This window comes from Equus asinus, chromosome 20 (assembly GCF_041296235.1).
Source record: "Equus asinus isolate D_3611 breed Donkey chromosome 20, EquAss-T2T_v2, whole genome shotgun sequence".
Taxonomy (NCBI): Eukaryota; Metazoa; Chordata; class Mammalia; order Perissodactyla; family Equidae; genus Equus; species Equus asinus.
This window is the reverse complement of record NC_091809.1, coordinates 95,329,746-95,352,808: the sequence shown is the minus strand read 5'-3', so window position 1 is coordinate 95,352,808 and position 23,063 is coordinate 95,329,746. Positions and strand designations below refer to the sequence as shown.

At 48.0% G+C, this 23,063-nt stretch overlaps 1 protein-coding gene across 3 annotated transcripts in view; it reads left to right on the top strand.

Annotated features, from left to right (window-relative positions):
• Nucleotides 1-19,452: 19,452 nt before the first annotated feature.
• Nucleotides 19,453-23,063, top strand: part of GALNT18 (polypeptide N-acetylgalactosaminyltransferase 18) — a 340,368-nt gene continuing 336,757 nt past the window's right edge. For all 3 annotated transcript variants that reach the window (XM_044752049.2, XM_014844172.3, XM_014844174.3), the window contains exon 1: nt 19,453-20,206. In XM_044752049.2, coding sequence (XP_044607984.1) covers nt 19,972-20,206 — 235 coding nt within the window. In that variant the 5' untranslated portion in view covers nt 19,453-19,971. The remainder of the gene's footprint in view (nt 20,207-23,063) is intronic.

Here is a 23,063-nt window from a genome sequence, read left to right as displayed (position 1 = left end):
CCTTAATTCTCTCTTGCCACGTAATACAACTTACATGTTCTGGGGATTAGGATGCAGACATCTTTGGGGACCTATTACTCTGCCTGCTGCACGTAGTAAGAGATCTCATTCTGGGATAACAATAACATTGTAATTCCAGGCATCATGTACTTGGTGCCAAATAAGTGTCATAGACCATAAATGCAGAGAGCCGGAGGAAAACCCTCCTCAGGGATTGAGTGATCAAAGAACTCTTCATATTAGGGGAGGAAATGGAATAAGCCATGTCTCAGGGATAAGAACAAACATAGGGAGCCACACCAGGTTCCTAAGCAGAGGTAACCTGATGATGAAGACAGGATTCTGAGTAGATGAATCTAGTGCTCGGATATCGGTGGATCACGTTTGGTTGTTGCAGGCTTTGTCCTCCTCTGTTTTCTAGGAGGGAAACCTGAGGTCCAGAGAGTCTGAATGTCTCATGAGAAGTTAGCTGGCAAAGCGCCTGGCCAGTTGGGAAGAGGGATTTTCATGATTCTGGGGAGCAGAGAAGGCTCTAACTTTTGCCACTGCCCATGACAGTTCCCAGTAAGCCAAAATCTCTTTGGAATTATTCCCAGAAAATCCTTAAAGTTCGCTCTTTCTGTCTTTGCTCTTGCTCATCTTCTCTTACGGGACGTGCATTTTTCAGAGCCCACTGCTCCACACCCCTTTTCAGCTGCAATTGCGGGGGTGGTGGTTCTGGGGCACAGGTTGGGATAAGGGGTATAAGGCTTCTCTCCGAACATTTGGGGATGTCTTTTGCTCCAGTATTAGATTGTTATTCAAGTCACAGTGGGTCATCAACTCTGGGTCTTTGCCTAAAGCTTCAGCTCCATTTTTAGCTGCTCTTTTGGGAAATGTGAGGCAGCACAGTGCAGAGGAAAGGCACAGAAGGGAGGAGGCAGAAAAGAGAGCTGGTTCCAGCTCTCTGTTGCTACCTAGCGCTGGGCCTGTAGGCAAGTCATTTTTCCTAGCCTTAGTTTTCCCACCTGTGAAATGGGTTGATTTGACTTGGTAAGCCTTTGAGTTCTGAGAGTCTGTACCATCAGGAGGTCAAAAGTGGATGTGGATCTACCACTCATATGTCCACTTCCCCATTTCCTTGACTTTATGCATCACCTGCCTTAGGCCTCCTACTCACCTGGGTATGGCAGCCCTTCCATTGGAGATGCCCTGAGATATGTGTCATCGAATGTCACTCTTTCATTAATCCCTCCATCCATTCATCCGACGATTAAGTGCCTATTTTTGCAAGGTGAGCCAATTCCATTTTCCCAAGCCTTCTTGTTAGGAGGGAAGGAAGTGCAATCTAGGCTTATCAAATCCTGGACGTCAGAGAATGTCCGAGTTGGAAGGACATTTAGAAACCATCAAGTTCAATAACCTTCTTTTTACAAAGAAACAAAAGCCTAAAGAGGTAAAGTGATTTGCCTAAGGTCACACGGCTAGTAAATGTCAGAACTGGGAATAGAATCAATTTCCCAGACTTCCAGCCCAGTTCTGCCTTCTTCCTTCATTACGTACCACATTCTATTAACTGATTAGAAAACAAAACTGTAATGAGCCCTAAATTATTTTCTCCTTGAGCACAAAGAATTTTTAATTGGGGAGGGATGTGCCCAAATTGGTGATGAGAGACAACTAACACAGCCTCAGTGGAATTACTGGGCCATGGCCCATTGTTTCCACAAAGGCACTCTGTAATGGGAGGAAAAAGAAGACGAGGAGGGAGAAAATGCTGCCCTTCCTTGTTCTTAAATCTTTTGTCTCCCTATTAAACTGTGTTTGCCAAACATGAGCCTAGTAAGTTGCATAGCCCAAGCAATCCCAACTATCTACCCTGATTCCTCAGTGCTGCATTTGGCAGCTGATAGCTCAGCTCTGTTTCGTTGCCAAGCTGGATAAATAGACTCGGCTGAGTTCTGGCTATAAAAGGAGGTCTTGAGTACAAGGGCCCCATCGTCTCTGTGATGCAGTGAGGACAGGTTGGTGCCTGCCTTATTTGTCTTCAGACCAGGCCACCGTCCCCCACCGCATGGAGCCAATGAAAGTGAGGACCAGTCTCACGACTGCAGGCAGAGCATTCGCCTTTGACCTCTCTCTTCACTCCTGCTCTGTGTTTTACTCTCTACTCCATTCTGATTTCTACCGCCCCCCAAATTCATAGCTTTATCTCCTGTTTCCAGCCCCATCGAGTCAATCCTTTAACTTAACAACCAGATTTATCGGGTTCAACTCTTGATTCTCCCCGGGTCGTGTAATATGCTCATCCTCTGACTTTTCCCTCTCCCAGCCACTTTGGATTAAAGCCCAACCCAATTTTTATTGGATCCAGTTGCCAGGAACCCTTTATCCTTGCTCCAGGAATTATTCTGCTTAGTTCATCCCTGTTGGCTTGCCTTAGCCCCCTAGAAGGGGACTTGACATCAGGCCACTGTGTCTATCCCTAAGACTCACTCAGACTCTCCTGCAGCTAACTATCTAGATCTTGTATGTCCACCTTCTCACTTCTCTGCCCTTATGCTTCACTTTCAGAATCTGCTTTGGACCGCTTCCTCACCTTGGTTTGGCAGCCCTTTCACATTCTTTGGTTCACCCACCATGGCTCCTCCCTGGCTCTGGGCTCTGCCTTGGCACCACTTGTGCCATTGGGTCAGAGACCCTCCCTCCAGTCTCCTTTAGAGATTTGATTGGTGGGGCGAAATCCCAGCTCCTTCGTTCCCATGCCTTGACTCCCCCAGCAAGGGAGGGACATTTAGAAATGACCAGTGCTTTCTTGCGGTACTTTTAGCTGAATGTTTTGAATCTCTTGCATAACTGGAATTTGAAATTAACCACAGACTCCTAGAGTTAAAAAAAGGCTTATAGACCAAGTCTAGAATTTCTCAAAATGTGGTTCTGTGACTACCTACATCAGAGTCACCTTATTAACCAAACGAATTCCAAGCCATCACCTCAGGCTAACTGAACTGGGGGAGGTTATTAGACTGATGCTTAGGCACAACAAAATTTGATAATTGCTGATTTAATTTATCTCCCAGATTACAGTTGGTATCTCATTTAAGCCATTTACAGTGGTGAAAGGACCCTTCCGGTCCCTTGAAAAAGGAAGGTTCCAGAAGTGATCAGATTATCCGAGAAACATTGATATTGCATGTATCCACTATTTTCAAAGAAACCATCGATAAGCTTACTGGAAATCTTCTTTGCATAGAACTCTGACCAGCCACAGTGGGGGTTACCAGTTGACTAAAACACTCAGATGAGCCGTGACTCTGAAGTGAGAACACAGATTTTCATTTGTGTCCCAGGGAAACAGAATGTGTGGGGACAGCTGCAACAAGTCTCACCTTGTCAGAGGGGAGCTGTCAACTTTGGCAGGTGAATCTGTTCTGATGCTGCGATAAGTGAAAGTGTGTGTGGGGAAGAAAAAGTGGGTCACCGTTTTGAGATCCAAAAAGTGACATAAAATTTTATGTGAAAGTAAATCTCTATGGGAGGTGCTATCAAATGAAGAGAAGCTTACGGAAATGAAGTAAAGTCAAAATATGTAGAGAGGATAGGAAGATAGCAGGAGTGTTGGAAGAATCTGTATAGCATGATAGATTTCTGATTGGAAGGCTCCTCAGAAATCAAATAGGCTGGTGGTTTTCAAATTTCTTCTTAGCCCTTGGACCTATTTGTCAGGCAGAATCTCATACAGAAGTGTAATATGTAAAACAGATAAACATAGAGTTGCTTTGGCTTAAGCGTGAGTGTGTGTGTATGCGTATTAGTCAGGATAGCCTAGGTTCTGGGAAGTAAAAAACAACCCCCAAAATATATCAGGTGTTATAACAAAAGTTTTTCGTATGCATGTTATATGTCTATCATAGATGCATTTGAGCTCAGCTCATAACTCCTTCCTCCAGGACCTAAGCAGTCAGAGCAGCCACCTTCTTGAACACTGCTGGTTGCCATGGCAGGAGAAAAGAAACAACTCTGAAGAGTATTGCATTGGCAATTAAATGCTTTGATTTGAAAGTGGCACCCAGCACTTCTACTTAGTTCACATGGATCAAAACTAGTCACACGGCCCTACCCAACCACGAGGGGGCCAAGAAGTGTGATCCTACCATGTACCCAGGGGGCATTTCCTAGTGAAAATGTTTGGTGGACTCCGTCAGTGACTATCACTGTGAGTGAGTGTGTGTGTGTGTGTGTGTGTTTGGAGGGTGGTCACAATGAATGGCTGAGAATGCAGCACTGGAGTTACATGTCCTGTAACAGAAATGTTGCATGTCCTACTGTTTATGGATATATGTATATGGGATAGACCTGCCCAATAACTTGTCCTGCCCCAAATGCCCAGTGAGAAACCACAGAAAAAGAGAAACTTGGGAGTCAGCCTGGACGCTCCTTTCCTTCACCATCCCCAGCCCCCTGCCAACACACACATATTAATAGTCTGAAAGTCCTGTGACTTCTGCTTCTTCTCTGCCTCTAAGCGCAGGTCTCACCGTGTGTTATCTATCTTTGGATTCCCGGCACTTAACACTGTGCTTGGAACAGAGAGGGTGATTGCTAATGTTTGCTGAACCCCACGGAACTGCTGAATCCTGCAGGATAAATGTGCCCTGTACAGCACCCTTGACTTGAGGGAAATCAATTGGTGCCCTCCTCGCTTATGATCTTGATGTGAGTATTCCTCCCAGGTCTCAGCAAAGTTGGTGATTTCTGCTTGGCTTCCTCGCTACCTTAGAAACACCACGTTTCATCATCAGTTACTGTTCTCTTCAAAAACTCTTTATATTGCCCTGCCTCCCCTGGGTAATCAGAGCAAATATAATGTCTTTACTGCATCTATTTGTCACATGGAATGCATGGCAAGCCTTCACGGAAAATTTCCTCAAGTTCACATTTCCTTTCAGAACGGGTCTTTATCGACACTTAACTCTTGAGTCACCACTCTCTCTCTCTCTCTCCATCCATCTATCACTAGCTCTCTCTCTCTCACACACACACACTCACACACCCCCTCATTCTGAGCTGAAATGGGAAGACCCTCAGACTGAGAGCCAAGACAGCTCCACTCTGGTCCAGGTCCTGGACCAGTATGATGGTCCTGATCACACCGCTTGCAGTTATTTGTGTACGTGGAGGAAACTGGAGAGTGTAGTGCTAACAGGTCAGGTTCTACACAGATTATACGAATTTGCCTTGCTTCAATATTTAGCAGCTGTAGATTACTCAGACTCTCTGAATCTGTTTTCTCTTCTGTAAAATAACAATAACATTAATAATATCTCCTGCATAGATTAATTCTGAGGATTAAGATTATGCAGGTAAGGTACTAGTTGCCCATGGATGTTAGCTATCAGGATCGTGGGTACGATTATGGATACTATTTTTACATGTCCCCTACCAGACTGTGAACTCCTTGAGGGCAGATGTCTCGTTTTATGCAACTTAGTATTCTTAGTTCTTAGCATCATGCTTCGCAAATAAGAGGCCCTCCATATATTTTCGAATGAATGAACCAATCAGGAAAGGGTTACATCGTGCTCAGTGAGTGATCAGTTTAAGTAGGTGGGAAAATGTCACATATGTTTTAGGATTTCCAACTAACGTGTTTGAAAAAGGAAAGCTCTTTTTCCCTTGAAGAGTGCGCTTCATTTCTTTGGAAACTTCATTGACATGAATTTCCCGATGGCGCCAGAGTAGATGGCCACACATTCTTTCATACCAGGGAGGAGTGTGGTGACTGGGGAACATGGGTTTGCAGATAGCCCCACCAGGGTCACATCTGGGCTCTGTTACTTTCTAGTTACAGGACCTTGTACTGGGTACCTGAGCTTTGTGAGCATCAGTTTCCTTCGCTGTGGAGTGGTTGTAAACCTGTCAATCTCATTGGATTGTTTAGTTAGAACTGCTATGTTCTAATCCATAGCTTACCACAGCTCTGGCACTTAGTAGGTGCTCATTAAATGTCAGTTATTTTACCTTGCATTGCTGGGTGAATTATTTGGCAAGCTTGTGAGTAACTTGGAGGTCGGGATTCAGGGTCTGTATAAGTCAGGGGTCTTTGGGTAGCAAGGATATCCATTCACTGAAGCTCAGCTAGGATTCAGGGGAATCTCAAGAAATGCACCTGCAGAATCAATCTCTCTCTCTCACTTTCTGGTCTGCTTCCCCTAAGCATTCCTCCTCCATTCCTCTCTGTTCAACTGGCTTCTCTGTTTACTCCTCTACTTGCACATGGCCCATTGTGGCTGTCCTAAATCGGCAGTCTTCTCTCCCGACTATGCACCACTATCCTCCTTTACCCCTCACTGCCAGCAGAGCCTGTCTTTTATGTCTCAATCACAAATTCCTGGGAAAGAGAATCTGATCGGTCTAACCTCCTGCCAAGAGGCGCCCATGTCTTGTTGAATCAGCTTGGCCAGAAGCGGGGCTGAGGGTGGAGGGAGAAGCAGGCAGCAGAATGCACCTGCCAGGGCTGCGGGTTTCTCTGAGAGGTGTGGGTGCCTCTGGTACAGTGTCCTGTTCTCTGTCTTTGTATCCTTCCAGTGTTCAGTGAAAGAGAGAGGAACCTGGAGGAAAAGAAGGGATTTCGAGGCAGAGCAAAAGTGGCCATCATGCCAACTAATTTTATTCTTTTCCTCTGGCATGCTGCCTTCCTTGTTTTTTATTTGTTTTGTCCTGTGTTTGTTTGTTTTTGCCCCCTTCTGTGGTGCCACTAGGCATGTCGGCTCAGTTTGGACAGGATCCAAGAAGTCTTGTCACTTGCCTCGTGGTGCACAGCCCTCAGGTCTTCTGGTCTTCTCAGGGTCCATCCCTTGAAGGTAGTCATTAGAGTAACCTATCAGGCTGGGGTACTGCTGACCGAGCAACTATGAAGAAAATGAAGTTATAGATGTCAGCGACATGTAAGACAAGGGGGAGTCCCCTTTTCTTCCTATGACTCTCAATGCTAGTGTCCCCTCACCCCTCTTCCCCCATTATCGACAACGCAAATTCCACCTGAATGTGTCTGATGGCCATGGATCTACAGTCACGATCTACAGGAATCTACAATCAGGAGGCTGTGGTGGGAGTGGGGTCTCCAACTGGGAGCCTAGGAGGCCTGGTTGACATGGAGGAGGAGAGGAGCTGGAGTGCCAGGGGCAGGAGCACCAAGAAGGAAGGAAGGGGCTGCAAGATCACTGACATAAAAGGCTGGGACAGGGGCTGCTAGTGGTTCTTCGAGCAAGATGAGAAGGCCCCACTCCCCCCTTAAAAACGCAATCTTGAGGGTCAGCATTCTGGGCTGCTGCTTGTTTGCTGGCCTTCTCAGACCACCCTGATCATGGAAGATTTATGCTTTCTTTTTTTCTTTTCTTTCTCTTTTTCCCCCGACATTCAACCCGATGGCACAGAGACTGGAAATCCTCAAGCCTAGGGTTGACTGGAATCAGATTTGGCTATGCCCATCAGCTGCTGGGCTGCTCTTCAGGGAAGCTTGGAAAGTTCCAGCGAAAGCCTTGCCTTTGATCCAGATGCCTCTGCCACGTCTGCACACGGATCCTTTGTAGTGGAGACCAAGATCTTTGTTCTCTATAAACAACGGAGCGGCACTCTAGTTGGGCCCTTCCCTCTGCTGAGAATTCCAAGTAGCACTTTATCATCCCTGAGTGCACCGTGTTGCTTTAATGACTGGCAGAGCATGAATTGTAAACACGTCATTTAGACTTAAAGGCTAGCCCGAGATGGTGGCTGGACCGTGGGCCCTGAAGAAAAGAGGAGTTTGGCTGAAAATGAGCTGCTGAATAATTTATCACAAGTTGAAAAAGTCAATACCTTAAGTGAGGTGTGGTGAAGCTCGGGAACTTGGAGGTAAACACTGAGAGGGTGGAATTTTTGACAGAACATTATCAAAAGGAATGGCGCTTTGGAAGGAGCGGGAGGCACGGAGACCCTGACCAGGGGCTGGGGTGGAGATGAGGCATAAAAGGAGAAACAGAGCAGAGCTTGCCTTCAAGGCCATTGCATCTTGACTGGAGGAGGGGTTGGGCTGGAGACCAGTTGGAAATGGATGAGAAGAAAGTGAATGATGCTAAGTAGGAGTCCCAAGAAAACTTGAACAGTGGGCAGGGCAAAGCTTCCTGGAGGAGGGAGGACCCGGGAAGGGAGGATCTGATGAAGGGCGAGGAGCTAAAGGGAATTCCATCAGAAAGCCGTTAAGGTGCAGCAGAGGGAAGTTGAAGAGGCTGGTGGCGGCGCAGGTTGAAGAATGCCGTGCGGAAGAATGGAAATGTGGTCAAGTTTGAAATGGGAGCCCCTATGGATTTTTTTGGCAGGAAATTGACCTTCATTCATTTATTCATTCAGCAAACATTCAGCATATAATTGAGTAGGTGTGTTCCAGATTCTGTGCTCAGTGCTGTGCCTGCCATGGTGAGCACAAGACAGGCATGACTGCTGACCTCACAGGACTTATATTCTGGTGAGGAAGGCAGAGAATCCAAACGTAGTGATACCATTTCTTGTGCTAGGTGTTCTACATGCACTATCTCAATCCTCACTGTGAGCTTAAGAGGTAGGTGAAATAATGATCTCCATTTTACAGATTAAAAAAAACTGAGGCTTAGAGAGGCTAAGCGATTTGCCCTAAGCAACCCGGCTAGTAAGTGGTGGAGCTAGAAATCTCTAACGCTATTATGCAGTTAGGATTTTGGGCTAAATGTTTGGATGGGGAGGTAGATGGGGCCATGGGCCGATGTTGGACGCATGACCTTGTTCAGGGGCTCAGGGAAGCTTTCTAGAGGAAGGGGTTAAGATGAAACCTGTAAGAGGGGCTGGGGCAATACGGTGAGTGCACCAGAAGGGGTGAAGGAGGAAGGTAGGAGAGGCCAGATCTGACAGGGCTTTGAACGCCTGGCAGGGCGGCTAGACTTTGGCCTGAGGGCAATGAGAAGCCACTGAGATGGGAGGGATTCTGAGATGGGAGGGATGGAGGGTGTGTGTGTGACAGAATCAATTTTGCGTTTTTAGGAGATCACTCCGGCTGCTTTGTGGGGACTAGATTGGTGGGGCCAGGAGTGCAGGCTGCGGCCACGGTGAGGATGCCGAAAAGCAGGAAATAAGCGAGCCAATAAGCATGTCAAATCCTTGAACACTTTATTCACAGGAGAGTCCCTCAGCCCCTCGCTCAAAGCCTTTCTTCCTCCTTTACATCCAATTCTAATAATTCAGCTGTTTGTTTCCCCAATTTATAGGAGACTAAGAGTAACAATTTAAGAATTTGGGAGTACAGTGGGATAAAACACTGGCAATTGTGGAAAGCGGCAGCTTGATTCTAAGGAAAGACACACATTAAAAATATGAAAATAAACCTAAACTGCTCAGCAGGTTGGGAGTGTTCCATGGAAAGGCAAACAGCCTCACCCCAATGGCATCCTCCCATTTTAACTCACGTTTGACAACTGCGGTGGTTAATCTGAGTCAACAACAGAGTGTGATGATGTTAAATAACCTCTCTTTAAACAGTCAGGAAAGAAAAGGCCGCCTCCACCTTCCCAGCAGGCTCGGGCGTTGTCGCATAACCATTCAAGGTGCCGCCAAGCCTGGAGCTCAGGGTTCCAAGGCCGGCTCCGTCCCCTCCTGTGTGAGAGTGGCTGTCCTAGGGTTGCGAGAGCAGAGGGACTGGGGCTTGGGCAAAGCCTTGGCCTGTCCTTGGTGAACCCAGAACAAGAAGACAAAGCGGCCATTGTGGTCGTGGCCTCGAGTGTGCGGGAGGCGCCGGGTTCTGCAAGGCCTCCATTCCCTCTTCTCCAGCCTCAGACTGATGCCCTCCAGCCCCCTGGACTCGGACTGCAGGCCCGATCTGTCAGCCCTGAGGCGGGTGATGCTCAGCCTTCACAGGTGGTGTGTGGGACGCCAGCCCCAGGCTGCATGGGCTCACCTGTTACCTCGCCTGGGTGGTGAGAAGTATGGCCAAGGGGCTGGGTGGATGAAGGACTCTCGCATGGCTCCAATTTCAGGCGAACTTTTTTGTTGTTGCTGTTAGTATAATAAACAGACTAAAAAAAATTATTTGGTTAAGTTCTAGGAGGCTGAAATAGGAAAAAACACTGTCTGAAGAGTGAGGAGTCCCCTCAGCAGTGGATTCTGTAAGGACTTAGGCTCCCCATTGCCTCCTGCACTGATCCTGGACTCTCGGGTGGCACTGAGTTACTGGAGACATCCGGGTTCCATCCAGGAGGCCCACGGGGAGGAAAAGCTCCAGTAGAAGACAGTTGGGTTGATCTGAGAGGCCAGCTCTGGATCTCATCTTTTTACTCAGTTGTGACATTCTGGCCGGGAACAACGACTGTTGGAATGATGTCTGTTGGAAGTCTGACTGTTGGACTGTGATGTCTCTTGCACAACTTTCGCTAGCTTGAGTTTTAGGTACATATTTTTGTGGCTGTGATCAATGTAATTTTTTCATTGTTTTCAAATTGTTTTATGGAGTGTGGAAAAGCAATTGATCTTTGTTTATTGATCATATATCTAGCAACTTTTAAAAGTATCTTAATTGTAATAAATTGATCCTTATTTGGAGTTCTCTCTGTTTATAGTCATCATCTGAAAATAATGACAGTTTGATTTTATCTTTTCTGAAAGAATAAAAAGGAACATATTTTAGTTTATTTTAGGGAGATTCTTATCCAAACTGATTGAAATAAAAAGGAACAACTAAAGAAATTGAATTTCTATTATCTTGAGATTCTTATATGTTGGATTCATTGTTTTCTGACACTATTAGATAATACTAATTTAAGTGAAAATATTATTTATTGATTTATTAAATATTCATTTAGTACCATGATAGGCTTTGAGGATATTAATGTGAGCAAACCTCAGAGACCCATCTCTGCCCTTCTGGAGCCAATAGATTAAGGTTGTTTACCAGTTAATAGTCCAGGTAAGAGATGAAGGCAGTTTAATTAAGGTCATGGTAGAAGACAGAGAGAGATGTGGAAGGATTTGTGACACAAATAGTAGTTAAAACCAATACCACTTGGTCATGGATTGGGCATGAGGGGCAAAGGAGAGGGAATTGTCAAGGACAGCTTCTGGGCTTCTGGTTTGCATCACTGAATAGATGTTATCATTCACTGAGATGGGGACACTGAAAGAGGACCATATTTGGGAAGGTAAGGAGGAGGGGATGCTCGTGAGTTTGGCTTTGCCATTTTGATCTTGAGATGCTTTTGAGTCACGTAAGGAGGGATGTCACCAGGCAACTGGATATACTGGTCTGGAGCTTGGAGAAGAGACGTGGCTGGAATCGTCTGTCTATAGAGAGTAACTGATGGTTTGGGTATAGATGAAATTGGCTAGAGCTGGAGAGAAGAGAGGAAGAAGAAGAGAGAGGCTTGGATGGAATGTTGAGGAGCTACAACATTTAATGGCCAGGTGAAAAAGGATAGGTTGGCAGTGGGGAGAGGCAAGAGGAAATCCAGTAGAGTGTGTGGTCCTAGAAGATAAGAGAATTGTTCTAAGAAAGAAGAGAAAGTTAACAAGGTTAAAAGCTCCTGAAAGGTTAAGTAAGGACTGAGAAATGCTATCGGATTTTACCACGTTGTAATCACTGGCAAAATTATGGAGAGCTATTTTGGAGATGATTATCATGATTGAAGAGTGAGTGGGAGGTGAGATTTTTTGATAATTTATTGGAAAATAAATGAATCTGCACTGTTGCCTTTTGGTTTCAGAATACAACATCATAAAGAAGAATGTTACCTGTTCAGGATTACAGAAATAAGCTTTATGAATGAGCACAATCTGAAAATGCTGGACCTACCCGTGTAACAGTTGCTGGAAACCCTGCAATGAAGTTAAGGTGGGATGGCAAGAAATCTGCCATGTCTGTAGACTACTTGGGGACACGGGGTCCTAAGCACTCTGTTCTAGTCTGCCAGCTCATCATCACGCTTGCAAATGTGTGGATAAGGGAGCCTATGCACAGTGGAGAATTACTAGCAAATACTTAGACACTCTTTGGGTTTGGCCTCTGTCAGGAGAGTGATTATATTGGTATCTGTAAATACATCCTGCCACATTGACCTATCCGTTGGCACTTGCTAAGCCTATTTTATCTGGAATCTTCCATCTGAGTACTTTGTACTTTTGTGCATCTGCATTTGTGTTGGAACTAAGTTTATAGAAGTCCTTTGATGACAGGTTCCACAGTTGTCTGAGGAGGGACTCTGGGCCTGCTGCAAATGCAAGCTGTCCCCATCTCTGGTCTCTGACTCTGTCACAGGAAGCAGATTGTTGACTATCTCCCAGCTGCTTCTTGCCACTTGCAATTTGTGCTTTCTATAGAAATCACTCTGTTCTGAACAAGCCAGTCACCTCGCTGTTGTGTGTCTGCTGAATATTTTATCCACCATCTGGCTGGCGGCAAAGCACAGAACATACTTAAGGGCCAGGAATGCCCCAGACCATCATATACCAGTCCTGAAAAGGTCACCTGCTTCTCCTCACACCTGCGGGCCCCAGCAATCCCTCACACAGGTCCTGTGCTATTCCTTTGAGCCTTTGGGAAGGGAGACTCCGTGCTGTGAAGCAGCCGAAGGAGCTCTCTGTCCTTTGACCCGGGCATCAGGTGGCCTCCAGGCATTTTCCTGGGAAGAGGGGCATTTCACCATCCCAGCCCCTCTTCTTCCTGCCTTCCTGAAGCCTACATGAGAGTTTCCAGGGAGGCACCTTTCATGGGTAGGAGGAAATCTGTGGCTCTACTTCTGCTCTCAGTAGGGGCTCAATAAATGTGACTTCCCTTTCCTCCACTTCGCCAATCAGATTCTCTCATTCGGAAAGGGGGATTTAGCAGCTCTTTTCCTTGCTTCGGGGACAACATGCCATTAGGATTTGAAAGCGTGTCTGTTTTCAGCAATCCTCTTTGCAGATGCAAATACTTCCGAGAGGTCTCTCACTTTTGAGTATTAATCAGCCAGAAATTCCTTCACTGGAGCTAGATAGCCCTTAACAGATTCCCAGGAGGGATGTGGTATATGGAAAGAGTACTGGACTTGCAGTCAGAAGCCTCTATCAGTTTTACTCATTAATTTGACCTTGGATACACTTTCCTCATCTGTAAAATGGGTGCAGTAATAGCTTCCCTTATGAGGTTGTTGTGAAGATCAAGACAAGCTCTGTGTGAACAGTGCTCTGTGGATTGAACAGTCCTCGTATGCCTACCTGCCCTGGAGGTACAGGTGGTCTAACAAGACACATCGCTGCTCTGTGTAGGTCTACTTGGTTCTACTATAAATTGTATAGAAAACTGATAGTCATCTTTTAAGTAATAAAACATCAAAAGTATAAATTTGGTCCCTGGGCTACAGAAAGGTGGGGTTCCTGAATATATGCTATAGAATATGCATAATCATGAATTAGAAATGAAGTACCATGATTTAGCATTGAAATAAAAGTGTTAAGCACTGTTAAAACTAACATTTGTTAAATGCTTACCACAGACCGAGTCGCAAGCTTTACAAGTTTTATTTCATTTAATCTTTACAACAACCCTATGAGGTAGATATCACATTTTACAGGTGAGGAAATTGAGATACAAGAATGTAAGTAATTTGCCCAGATTCACAGAACTAGACACATCCAGATTTCAAACCCAAGTCTGTCTGATTACGTGCGTGTAGCCACCATGTTCTACTGATCAACATATCTCCCACTGAGCATCCTTTTAAAGAACAGGAAGTCAAAACTTTTATAAAATCTTTTACTGCATCTCCACCAGCAGACAAGTCTATAATAATGTTATTTATGTAAAATACACAAACTAAGAAATTACTCTGAGGGAGCAAAAGAAAGAGGTGGTGGTTGGTCCCATTTCTGCTCTCACTATGTGGTGGGAGCGGGTATGTACATTGGCGATTCCTTTCATTGTTTCAATAGGAAACACACACAACTAGCATAAGTAGCTCAAGAATTGTGTGTGCGTGTGTGTATTTGTTCCATTTGGCAGAAATCTTCCTCCTGCAGTTATCGCTTTCTTCCTTGTGCCATAAACCATAAAGGATGACCATTTTCCTGACGATAAGGAATCGTCATATGAATGTCAAAGGCTGAGCTGGGCTTGCTGTGATGTGCCCGAAGCTAAGCAGTGTGTAAGGCTGGGCCGGCCATTCGCAGGTCTAACAGTTCTCCCTATTTTAGATGAGGAGACAGGTGTGGAGTAGTTGCAAGACTAGCTCTGGTCACAAAGCAACCAGTGCGAAGCAGATTTCAGCACAAACAAAGGAATCATTTTTTAAATTAAAAAAATGATAACTCAAATTTCACAAGTATTACATTAAGAAAATTCATTGTAAAAATTCACGTTACTGGTAAGAAGTTCGGAAGCTGGCCACTACACTTAATTGTGGTTCTTTTCCCAAAGAAAATATACGGGTAACAGTTTCGTGTGTATTGCTTCTCAGATTTTCTTGTATAGATGACTCATCTGGGGATTACGTTAGAAGGCAGATTCCGATTCAGTGGATGTGGGCTGGGCCTGGTATTCTGCATTTCTAACCAGCACCCAAGCGATGCTAATGCTACTGGCCCATGGACCACACTTTGAGTACAAAGTCACAGGGTACATGCATTTTTAATTCCATCATTACTGTCAAACTGCATTCCCAAGCGATTGTACCAATTACGCTTCCACCAGCAGGATATGTGAGTACTATTTCTCTTATATTCTTCGTCATACTTGAAAATTATCACATTAAATTTTTCAATCAGACAAGTGACATATGGCATCTATATTTCAAAAACATACTTCCTGATTTTTACAAGTTTAAGCATCCTTTCATGTATTTGTACTTCCTCTGTAGTTAATTGCTTGCACATATTCTTGGCCCATTTTTCCACTGGGTGTTTTTCCCTCTCTCTTTTATTGGTTTACATAAATTTTTTATATATTCTGGATGTCAATCCTCGGTCTGTTAAATGCAAATATTTTCCTCCACGTCTAAAGGACAAATTCCCACCCCGCAGAGCGGACTGGTGATTGAGCAAAAGTGGAGCCATCAGGAAGTTCCATAACCACTTGTTGGAAAGGAACTTGGTGCCTCCATCAACTGCTGGCACCTTTCTCTTTCATGCTAATGTCACGTCTCAGATGGGAGCTGATCAGACAGTATGGCAGTTGTCGTCCTCCTCCACTAAACAGCGATCTCCTTGAGGGCGGGGTGCAGCCCTGTGGGTCCTCTCCACGTTACCAGCACCTAGCGTTGGTCTAGCACAGAGCAGGCACCCCGAAACGCTTAGTGAATGATAAGTGCACAGATGGTTAAATGGGTCTAGTTGCAGGATTCCTGTCAGGATCCGCCCTGCAATTCAGCCAGGAGTTGCTTTGGGCCCTTCAATAAGGTGAAAGAAGAGCCAAGAATCCATTTCTAGGACTCTCTGCTCCAAGTTAGAGGAAAATTCCCCCGGAGTGGCTTTTCTTCTCTCCTTTCATCTACCTTTCAGATACTTTGGAGCTCAGAGATAGTAATAATAACAATAGCTAATACTTATATTGAGCCTTTAATGTGCTTTATATACATGAATTCATCTAATTCTGACATCTCATCATCTGACATCAACATCTCTGTGAGGTAGGCATCATTATTATTATCTCCATTTTATAGATGAAGAAAACGAGGCACAGAGAGGTTAAGTAGCTTGCCCAAGACCATACAGCTAGTAAATCGCAGACCTGGAATATGAACTCAGATGTCTGGCTCCCCAGTCTGTGCTCAAGGGACGACATATCAAGACCACTAGGCCTGACGCAATGTAGGTACTAAACAACAATCCTCTTTTCCTTTACCTTCTCTCCCCCAGAAGTGTGCCTCTTCTATCAGTGACCCCTCAGTCCTGTGGCTTGGCAGAATCCAATCTTGGACCTATTTTTCCTCCACAGCCTTTGTCTCTAAACCTTGCATCCGGCCCTGCCGGAAGACCCAACGATGTCTTTTTTCCTGGGGACTCGGCAACCCCACTTCCCACACAGCCAGACCAGGGATTGAGGCTTTCTACCTTCCGGACCCATTTTTCCCCTGTAGCCCCCAAATCCCGGTTGGTACCTCTGGCACCAAGACTTTGCATGGTGCTGCCATCTGGTGGGTAGAGATGACGACTGACATCCCTCTCTAATGAGTGGACTCCTGCCATTGGCCAAGACTGGTCCACTGTTCCTTTTTAACCCCCAGGTTAGGGTACTCCACTTAGAATGTAATCAATTGGTAGTTAAACTCCATTAATGACTGGCTCTTCCAATCCTGTTATCAAAGATATTCTGAATGAAGTCTTAGCATTCGTGGGGTGACAGTGTGGCTGTACTTGTGGGTAAGAAGTCCTACTTAGCTCCCCCTTAAATCACATGAAGAGGGCAGCTGCCTACCCAATATAAAAGATGGGTGAAATCCAAAGGTTGTACTGGGAAGACCTTATCAAGGATCTCCAGCTCTTTTTGTAGATTCTTCATGGTACTCACGTCCCTCTAGCAGCAGGAGTGGACGGAGACCCCAGGTTCAAATGCCAGTCATAAGTTTAAAGAAATACATTCTACTAGAGTCTCTACTGGGTGTGTCCACATCCTTTATCTGATTAACTTCACAATGATCCCCTGAAGCAGGATTTATTGAAAATAAAGGCAAGAAAACACTTAGCAGTTAGATAAATGACCTAATTTGAGACTCAGAAACATCCTTCCAGTTCAAGGAAGATTTTCAGCAGCTTTCCAGGCTCAGCAAAGAGGCCTATATTGAGACTGTGAGACTCAGGTTTGATCCACATGTCTGGAGTAAACTGGGCAAGGCCCAGGGCAACTGTCATTCAGCCGAAACCTCAGGGGCTCAAGAATTACTTGTTGGATTGACTATAATTGAACTGAGGGCCAAAGATATGAATCTCTACCCAGGTATTGTTTCCAGGAGGGCTTACATGGGGGCTAACTCTTTTCTGGCCTTGTAACTGTAAAACCTTAGTGGGTAAGGTCTTTGTGCTCCCTTCCAATTCACTTGCTTATAACCAAGGGGTTGGGAGCCTTAAGTGGAAATTCGAGAGTACTGGGGCCAATAGTCCCTGAAACCAGCTTCCCACTGTGAACATCCTCTCAACTTACGCAGATCCCTGCACTACTGATGGTGAAGACAGACACTATGAGTAGAAAGCCAACGTGCTGGAGCCCAGCTAGCCAACCTGCTGCCTGCAGCCTTAGTTCCTGTTAGCTTCCGTCAGCAGAGAGAGCACTGACATTCCTTGGTGGAGAAACCAAGTATTGCTAAACAGCAGGATGGAGTTCACAGAGTTGAGCTCTGGCCTGGAAGGGGAGGGACCATATTCTGGAAGGAAACTCACTTGATCCTGAGCACCCACTATGTGTCCTGCACTAATTAAAGCCCCTTCTGGTGCATTCTCTCATTTAATCTTCACAACCACTCCTTCAGCGAGTATTGTTTACATTTGACATATGAGGGAATCGAGCCCCAGCAACATTTTGAAACTTGTACAAGCCCACATAACTAATACGTGGTGGATCTGGGATTAGCGTCCTGGAGTCTGGCTGCACCTCCAGCGAATATTCTCTCAAGTGGTCAGCTTGACCCTGTGACCTTTCAGAGAGGAGACTATTCTGAATTCTTCTTTTGCTGCTTTCATCCTCTCCACAGTCATAAATTATCTTAGAGGATCAGCTGGACAAAAATTTAAGGTCCTACAATCCACTTTGATTTCTCCTTGAAACTTATTTGTAAACTTGAGGCTTTTTTTTTCCCCCATTAAGAATGTGAAAAATGAGTATTACTTCCTCTCTGTCTAGCCCTGTGGTGGTTTAGGGAGATCCTGGGAAGAGCTGAACTTCCAGGGCTCCTCCCGGGACAGGGTGCAGAACAGAAGGAAGAATTAGACATTTGTCGTTAGCTGTTCTCAAGGCCATTGCTCCAACCAGAAGACAGTCCCGATCTTTCGTTTGTGAGCTGGTTGTACTTCCAGAGGAGAAGAAAGGGACAGACAGGTTTGATTCCTTCCTAGATGCAGGTTTCCTCACTTTGATTTTTTTCAGGAATAGTGCATATCCTCTCTTCTCAAATATATGGACACATACATACGATCCTCCTCTCCTCTCCTCTCCCCCCAGCCCACCTGTTGTTCTCTCTTCCAGCCATGGGCAGAGAGAAATCTTCCAGGATCCCTAGTTGGTGTCTATTTTCACAGCATCCTTTGGGGGATTTTTGTAAGCAAAGCACTGGTTGAAGGGGCCCCGGCCGAAGGCCATAAAGTGCCCCTTCTTCTGTTTTGTGCCCTCCCTCTTGTGGAGCCAGTTCTTTGCATCCAGAGGACATCACTTGAGGGAACCACCTTGAGTACTACTACCATGGCTGGTTGGGGTGCTGGTACCCAAAGTGGGCATGCAGTACGCTGCCTCTCAAACTCTTCAGGCGAGGGAAGTGCACCCCACAGATGGAGAAGAGGCTAGAAATCTGTCTCTAAAACTGTTTAAAGGAATTCTATTCAGGTGCTGAGAAGAAGTGAGTTCAGTAGAAGGGGATAATATGTATAAGTATATTTGCTTTAATAACAAACAAAATAGTGTCAACGATGGAAGTCTAGTCATGCTCCTTCACTGTCAGTTACAGTTCTCTCCTCCCTAACGTCAATCGTGAACACCACACAAAGGGGCTTTATAGTTCACAGAGAGCTTACCCCCTACCCACTCCAGTATTTCTGAGCAGGGTTTCCCTATGCACTGAGATGAGCCTGGTCCCACATGGACGACAACTGGAGTTACAGGACACAGCTTTGTCCTGTGAGCTAAACAGACTTAAAAAAAAAATCTAGATAAGGGCAAAAATCTTCGAGAGGGGGTGGTGGTGGTGGTCCAAAATCTTCTATGAGATTCCTAGTAGTGTTGGCTCCTTTGACAGTTGCCAAGTCTGGAGACATCCAGGAGGCCAGAGGACAGGGGCGTCCGACAGAGTGGAGGTCGGAGTGAGGCCAAGGAAGAAGCCGATGCCCACGGCGCCTAACCAAGGGCAAGATCGGACAGGCGATCCGGCCCACGCTGCCCTGGCCTCTCTGCGTCCTGGCAACCAGAAAAAGGGGCGGGGAGCCCGCTGGTGGGACCAGAGCGAGAAGCCCCGCGGCTGGGGCGGGTGAGGGGCGCTGAGCTGCGCCACCCCCGGAAGACCGGCGGTTCCAGCGCAAGAGCAAGAGGTGGATTACCCTAGAGGTGGGATCTGCCCAGCTCGGGGCTGGGGCTGGCGGCGCGTCCTCTCCGGGAGCCTCGAGTCCGGGGCGGCCAGCGCGGGCGCGGGTGGAGGCTCAGGCGTGTCCCTGGAGGGCGGGAGCCAGGGGCAGACGGCAGGTGGGGCCCAGGGACAGGACTCCGCCCCCCGCGCCCTCGCGGTTGGTCCGCGGCCACCCGGCACCGGCCCTTCTCCCGAGCCGGAGCGCGATTGGCGGCCGCGCTTGTCGCTCGGAGGGGGCCGGGCCGCTCTGCTCCGCGGATCTCCCCGCTGCCGCCGCTGCCGCCGCCGCCGTCCTTCTAGCAGCGCGGGCCGGTCGGAGCGCCAAGACAGCCCGCGGCTGGCGATGGGAAGCGGCGCGGCCGCGGACCCAGGCTGTGGCAAAGTTTCCCAGACGCGCGTTCCGGGGCGCGCGGCTGCCGGCCACCCGTGACCGCCCCGAGAAGGGCTCGGAGATTTTTAATTTGGAAAAAAATTCCACCTCATTTCCTTTGTCAAGCTCTCTCTCCGGGTGGCCAGCGGCGGGAGCTCCAAACTTGGGCACGGCGGCTCCACTGCCAGCAGATCGGTCTTTGGAGAGCCTCGGGACTCAGGTGCTCGGGCGCCCAGCGGCCCGGGGCGTGCTAGGGGGTGTGAGCGCGGGGGAGTCCCGGGCGCGCGTCGAGGAGGGGCCCCTGGGAGCTCTATATGGAGGAGGGAGCCCAGAATGGTGTGCACCAGGAAGACCAAAACTTTGGTGTCCACTTGTGTGATCCTGAGCGGCATGACCAACATCATATGTCTGCTCTACGTGGGCTGGGTCACCAACTACATCGCCAGCGTGTATGTGCGGGGGCAGGAGCCGGCACCCGACAAGAAGCTGGAGGAAGATAAAGGGGACACCCTGAAGATTATTGAACGGCTGGACCACCTGGAGAATGTCATCAAGCAGCATATCCAAGGTACGGGCGTCCCGGGAAACTTGGGCCGCCCACCCCGGGAGTGCCCAGCGCGGCGCGGGGTGCGCTGGGCTGGTCCGCATCTACCGAGCGACTGCGGGGCTCTGAGGCTGCAGACGCTTGGGGGTCTGCGTGTACGCTCTTGCCAGAGTGCGGGACCCTCAGTGTCTGCGGCGGTGCGCCCTTCTCCAGGGCACAAGTGTGTGCGCGGGGTTACACGCGCGGGTGTGTGCAGCTCCCTGGCGGTGTGGGGGCGCGCTGCGCACGTGTCCAAATGTGCGTGTGACTCCGTGCTGGTTGCTCGTGGGCTCTTGGGATCGCACACAGGTCCGGCTCAGAGTGTGTGTGCATGTGAATGTTTGTGTGTGTACAAGAGAGCGCGCGCGGGCAGTAGAGCTCATTTGGCCACTGTAAGGGCCCAGGGCGAGATGCCCGCGAGGCCCCAGCCATTGGCATTTAGAACCTAGAGGCTATGGGACAAGCCGGGGCTAGGAAGATTCCATAGACCCAGCCCTGCTGTGCGCGGTACGTAGGCGGTTAGAAATGCAGGGGGATCTGTGGCTGGGGGTGCTGCTTGAACCTATAGCGGTCCCCACCCCCACCGCAGTCAGCGGGTTCAAGACCCTCTCCAGGAGCAGGCGTCAACGCGAAGAAGAAGCGCCGAGCCGGGAGCTCTGTCCACTGCGGTGGCGCCTCCGCCCAGGAAAGAGAGAACCCGCCCTGGGCTGCGCCTTCCCCGCGGTGCCGCTCGCGGCGGGGGGAAGGCCGTTCTCTCCAGTAGCTCCACTCCCAGGCCCAGGGAGAGACTGAGGCGGAGCAGACAGACCCGCGTGGGGTGGGTCTGGAGTCTAAGGCTGAGCCGGGTGGTTGCGCTCCAGGCCAGGGCTGAGGCCAAGGGGAGGATGGAGTACAGGGCGCTCTCCTGAGGCGACCCTGTCTGATGAGCTGTCATGCTGTCATAGGCAGGGGATGGAGAGCTCGGGCGCCGCGGGCACTGGCGCCGGGCGTGCACATACGCGCGCGTCTCTCACGTTCACACTTCTCTTTTCTTTGCCTCCCTGCTCCCCCCCCACCCCCCCCACCCCCCCCGCTTTCTACCAGGCGTCTGAGCCTCTTAAGGGCAGGGAGCCTCCTTAGCCTGTAAACCTGGCAGGCCCGCCAGGCTCTGGGTCCAGCACGCGGCAGACGGTGGCCAATATCTAGTTGGATGGTAGGCTTTCTCTCCCAGGAACATTCTCTTTTGTTTACACGTGGGTGTCTGTATCCAACCCTTGTGGCTGCTGCCTCTGCCAGGGTAGGGACAGCTGCTCTGTCCACGTTTGGTGTTTCCCCAAGTGTCTAGAATAGTTCCTTCCCAGGGGAGGTTCAGGTGAGTGCAGGAGAGGTGTGCACATCCGTTATACTTCCTGACTGACGAGTCCATAACAAGCCATGGCTTGAGGACACTTCCCCAGAAAAGGAGACCGTGTACGGCTTCTCTTTCATACCTGCCTCTGCCTCTCAGCCTGGCGCTGCGCTTGGCAGACCCATTTATCTATCTGATGGAGCCTGTTACTGCTATTTCTTCCTTGTCCTTTTCCATCCCCGGGGTCTGGATTGACAATTAATCAGCAATAGAAGTACAATATTTGCCCCCCGGGGTGATTCAGAATCTTCCCAGGGAGACACAAGGCCATACCTCACTTCGACATGTCCAGTTTGCCCACAGATTTTGAGAGATTTTCGTTCCCTAAATCTCTGTGCGTGTATATGTTCCTGGAAGACAAGTCTCTTGTGCTTTCTGGTCTGGTCAGGGCGTAGGTGAGCAAGGGACCACTCGGAAGCCGTGAGCAGACGTCGTTAACCGGTGAGCTCATCGCAGAGCCGGCCCCTATCAGGTTGACTGTGGACCATGTCACGTGGTGTATAAGGCTCTACATGAAAATGAGTGCAGCGTGGAAGTTGAAAGGAGCCTTTGTGATTTTGCTCCCGGGAAACCTTATAACTGTGCCTTGTTCGGAACTTTCAAATACCGACCTGAAAAAATTGAGAGAGATGGGGAAAAAAGAGGGAGCAGGATCCTTAAAACATGTGTTGGTGCCGTTGTCTTGTGTGTGTGCGATGACTGTATTCGACTCCTGTGGATATTCAGAAATGACCAGATTCTCTGGACGGAAAGACGGAAGCCACAACCCCTAGGGGATGGGGAAGGGTCAGTGACGTGGGAAGACTGGACACGAGGGAGGCAGAGGGCAGGGGTTACTTGGCTGGTTGTGCCCTGATGGTGTAGCGATGACGAGGGTCAGGTCCCCCACTGATGCCAGAGCTCGGATTTGGAGAATTTAAAGTAAATTTAGGGATTTACCTTATTTTGGTAAGGGTCCACAAAGTTTGGGACTGGCCAAGTGGAGCACTCTGAAGGCAGAGGGTGAGGAATGACGAGGTCAGACTCTGGTACTTGATGATATGGACCGTTTATGTGTATTCCACTGTCAAGTTTCCTCTAGTCAGTAGAGACTTTTGAGTAATCCACTTTACTCTGCTGAGCCCAGGGGGAAGAAGGGATAATAATAATAAAAGCTAAAAATTATATAGCACATATTATATGCCAGGCACTATTCCAAGTGCTTTACATATACGGGCTTATTGCATCCTCACAACCCTAGGAGGTAGGTAGTCTTAGCTCCATCTCACAGATGGCGAGGTTGTATGATTCGTCTAGGGTCACACCGCTGGTTCGCGGTGGTGCAGGGACTTCACTCCAGCTAATGTGGCTGTAGGGTCTGTGTTCTTAACCACGTACTATACTGTCTCCTAAGAGGGTCACTCTCCTGGAGTCACTTGATGGTGGGAGTGGGTGTCAGAGTGAGGGAGCTCAGAA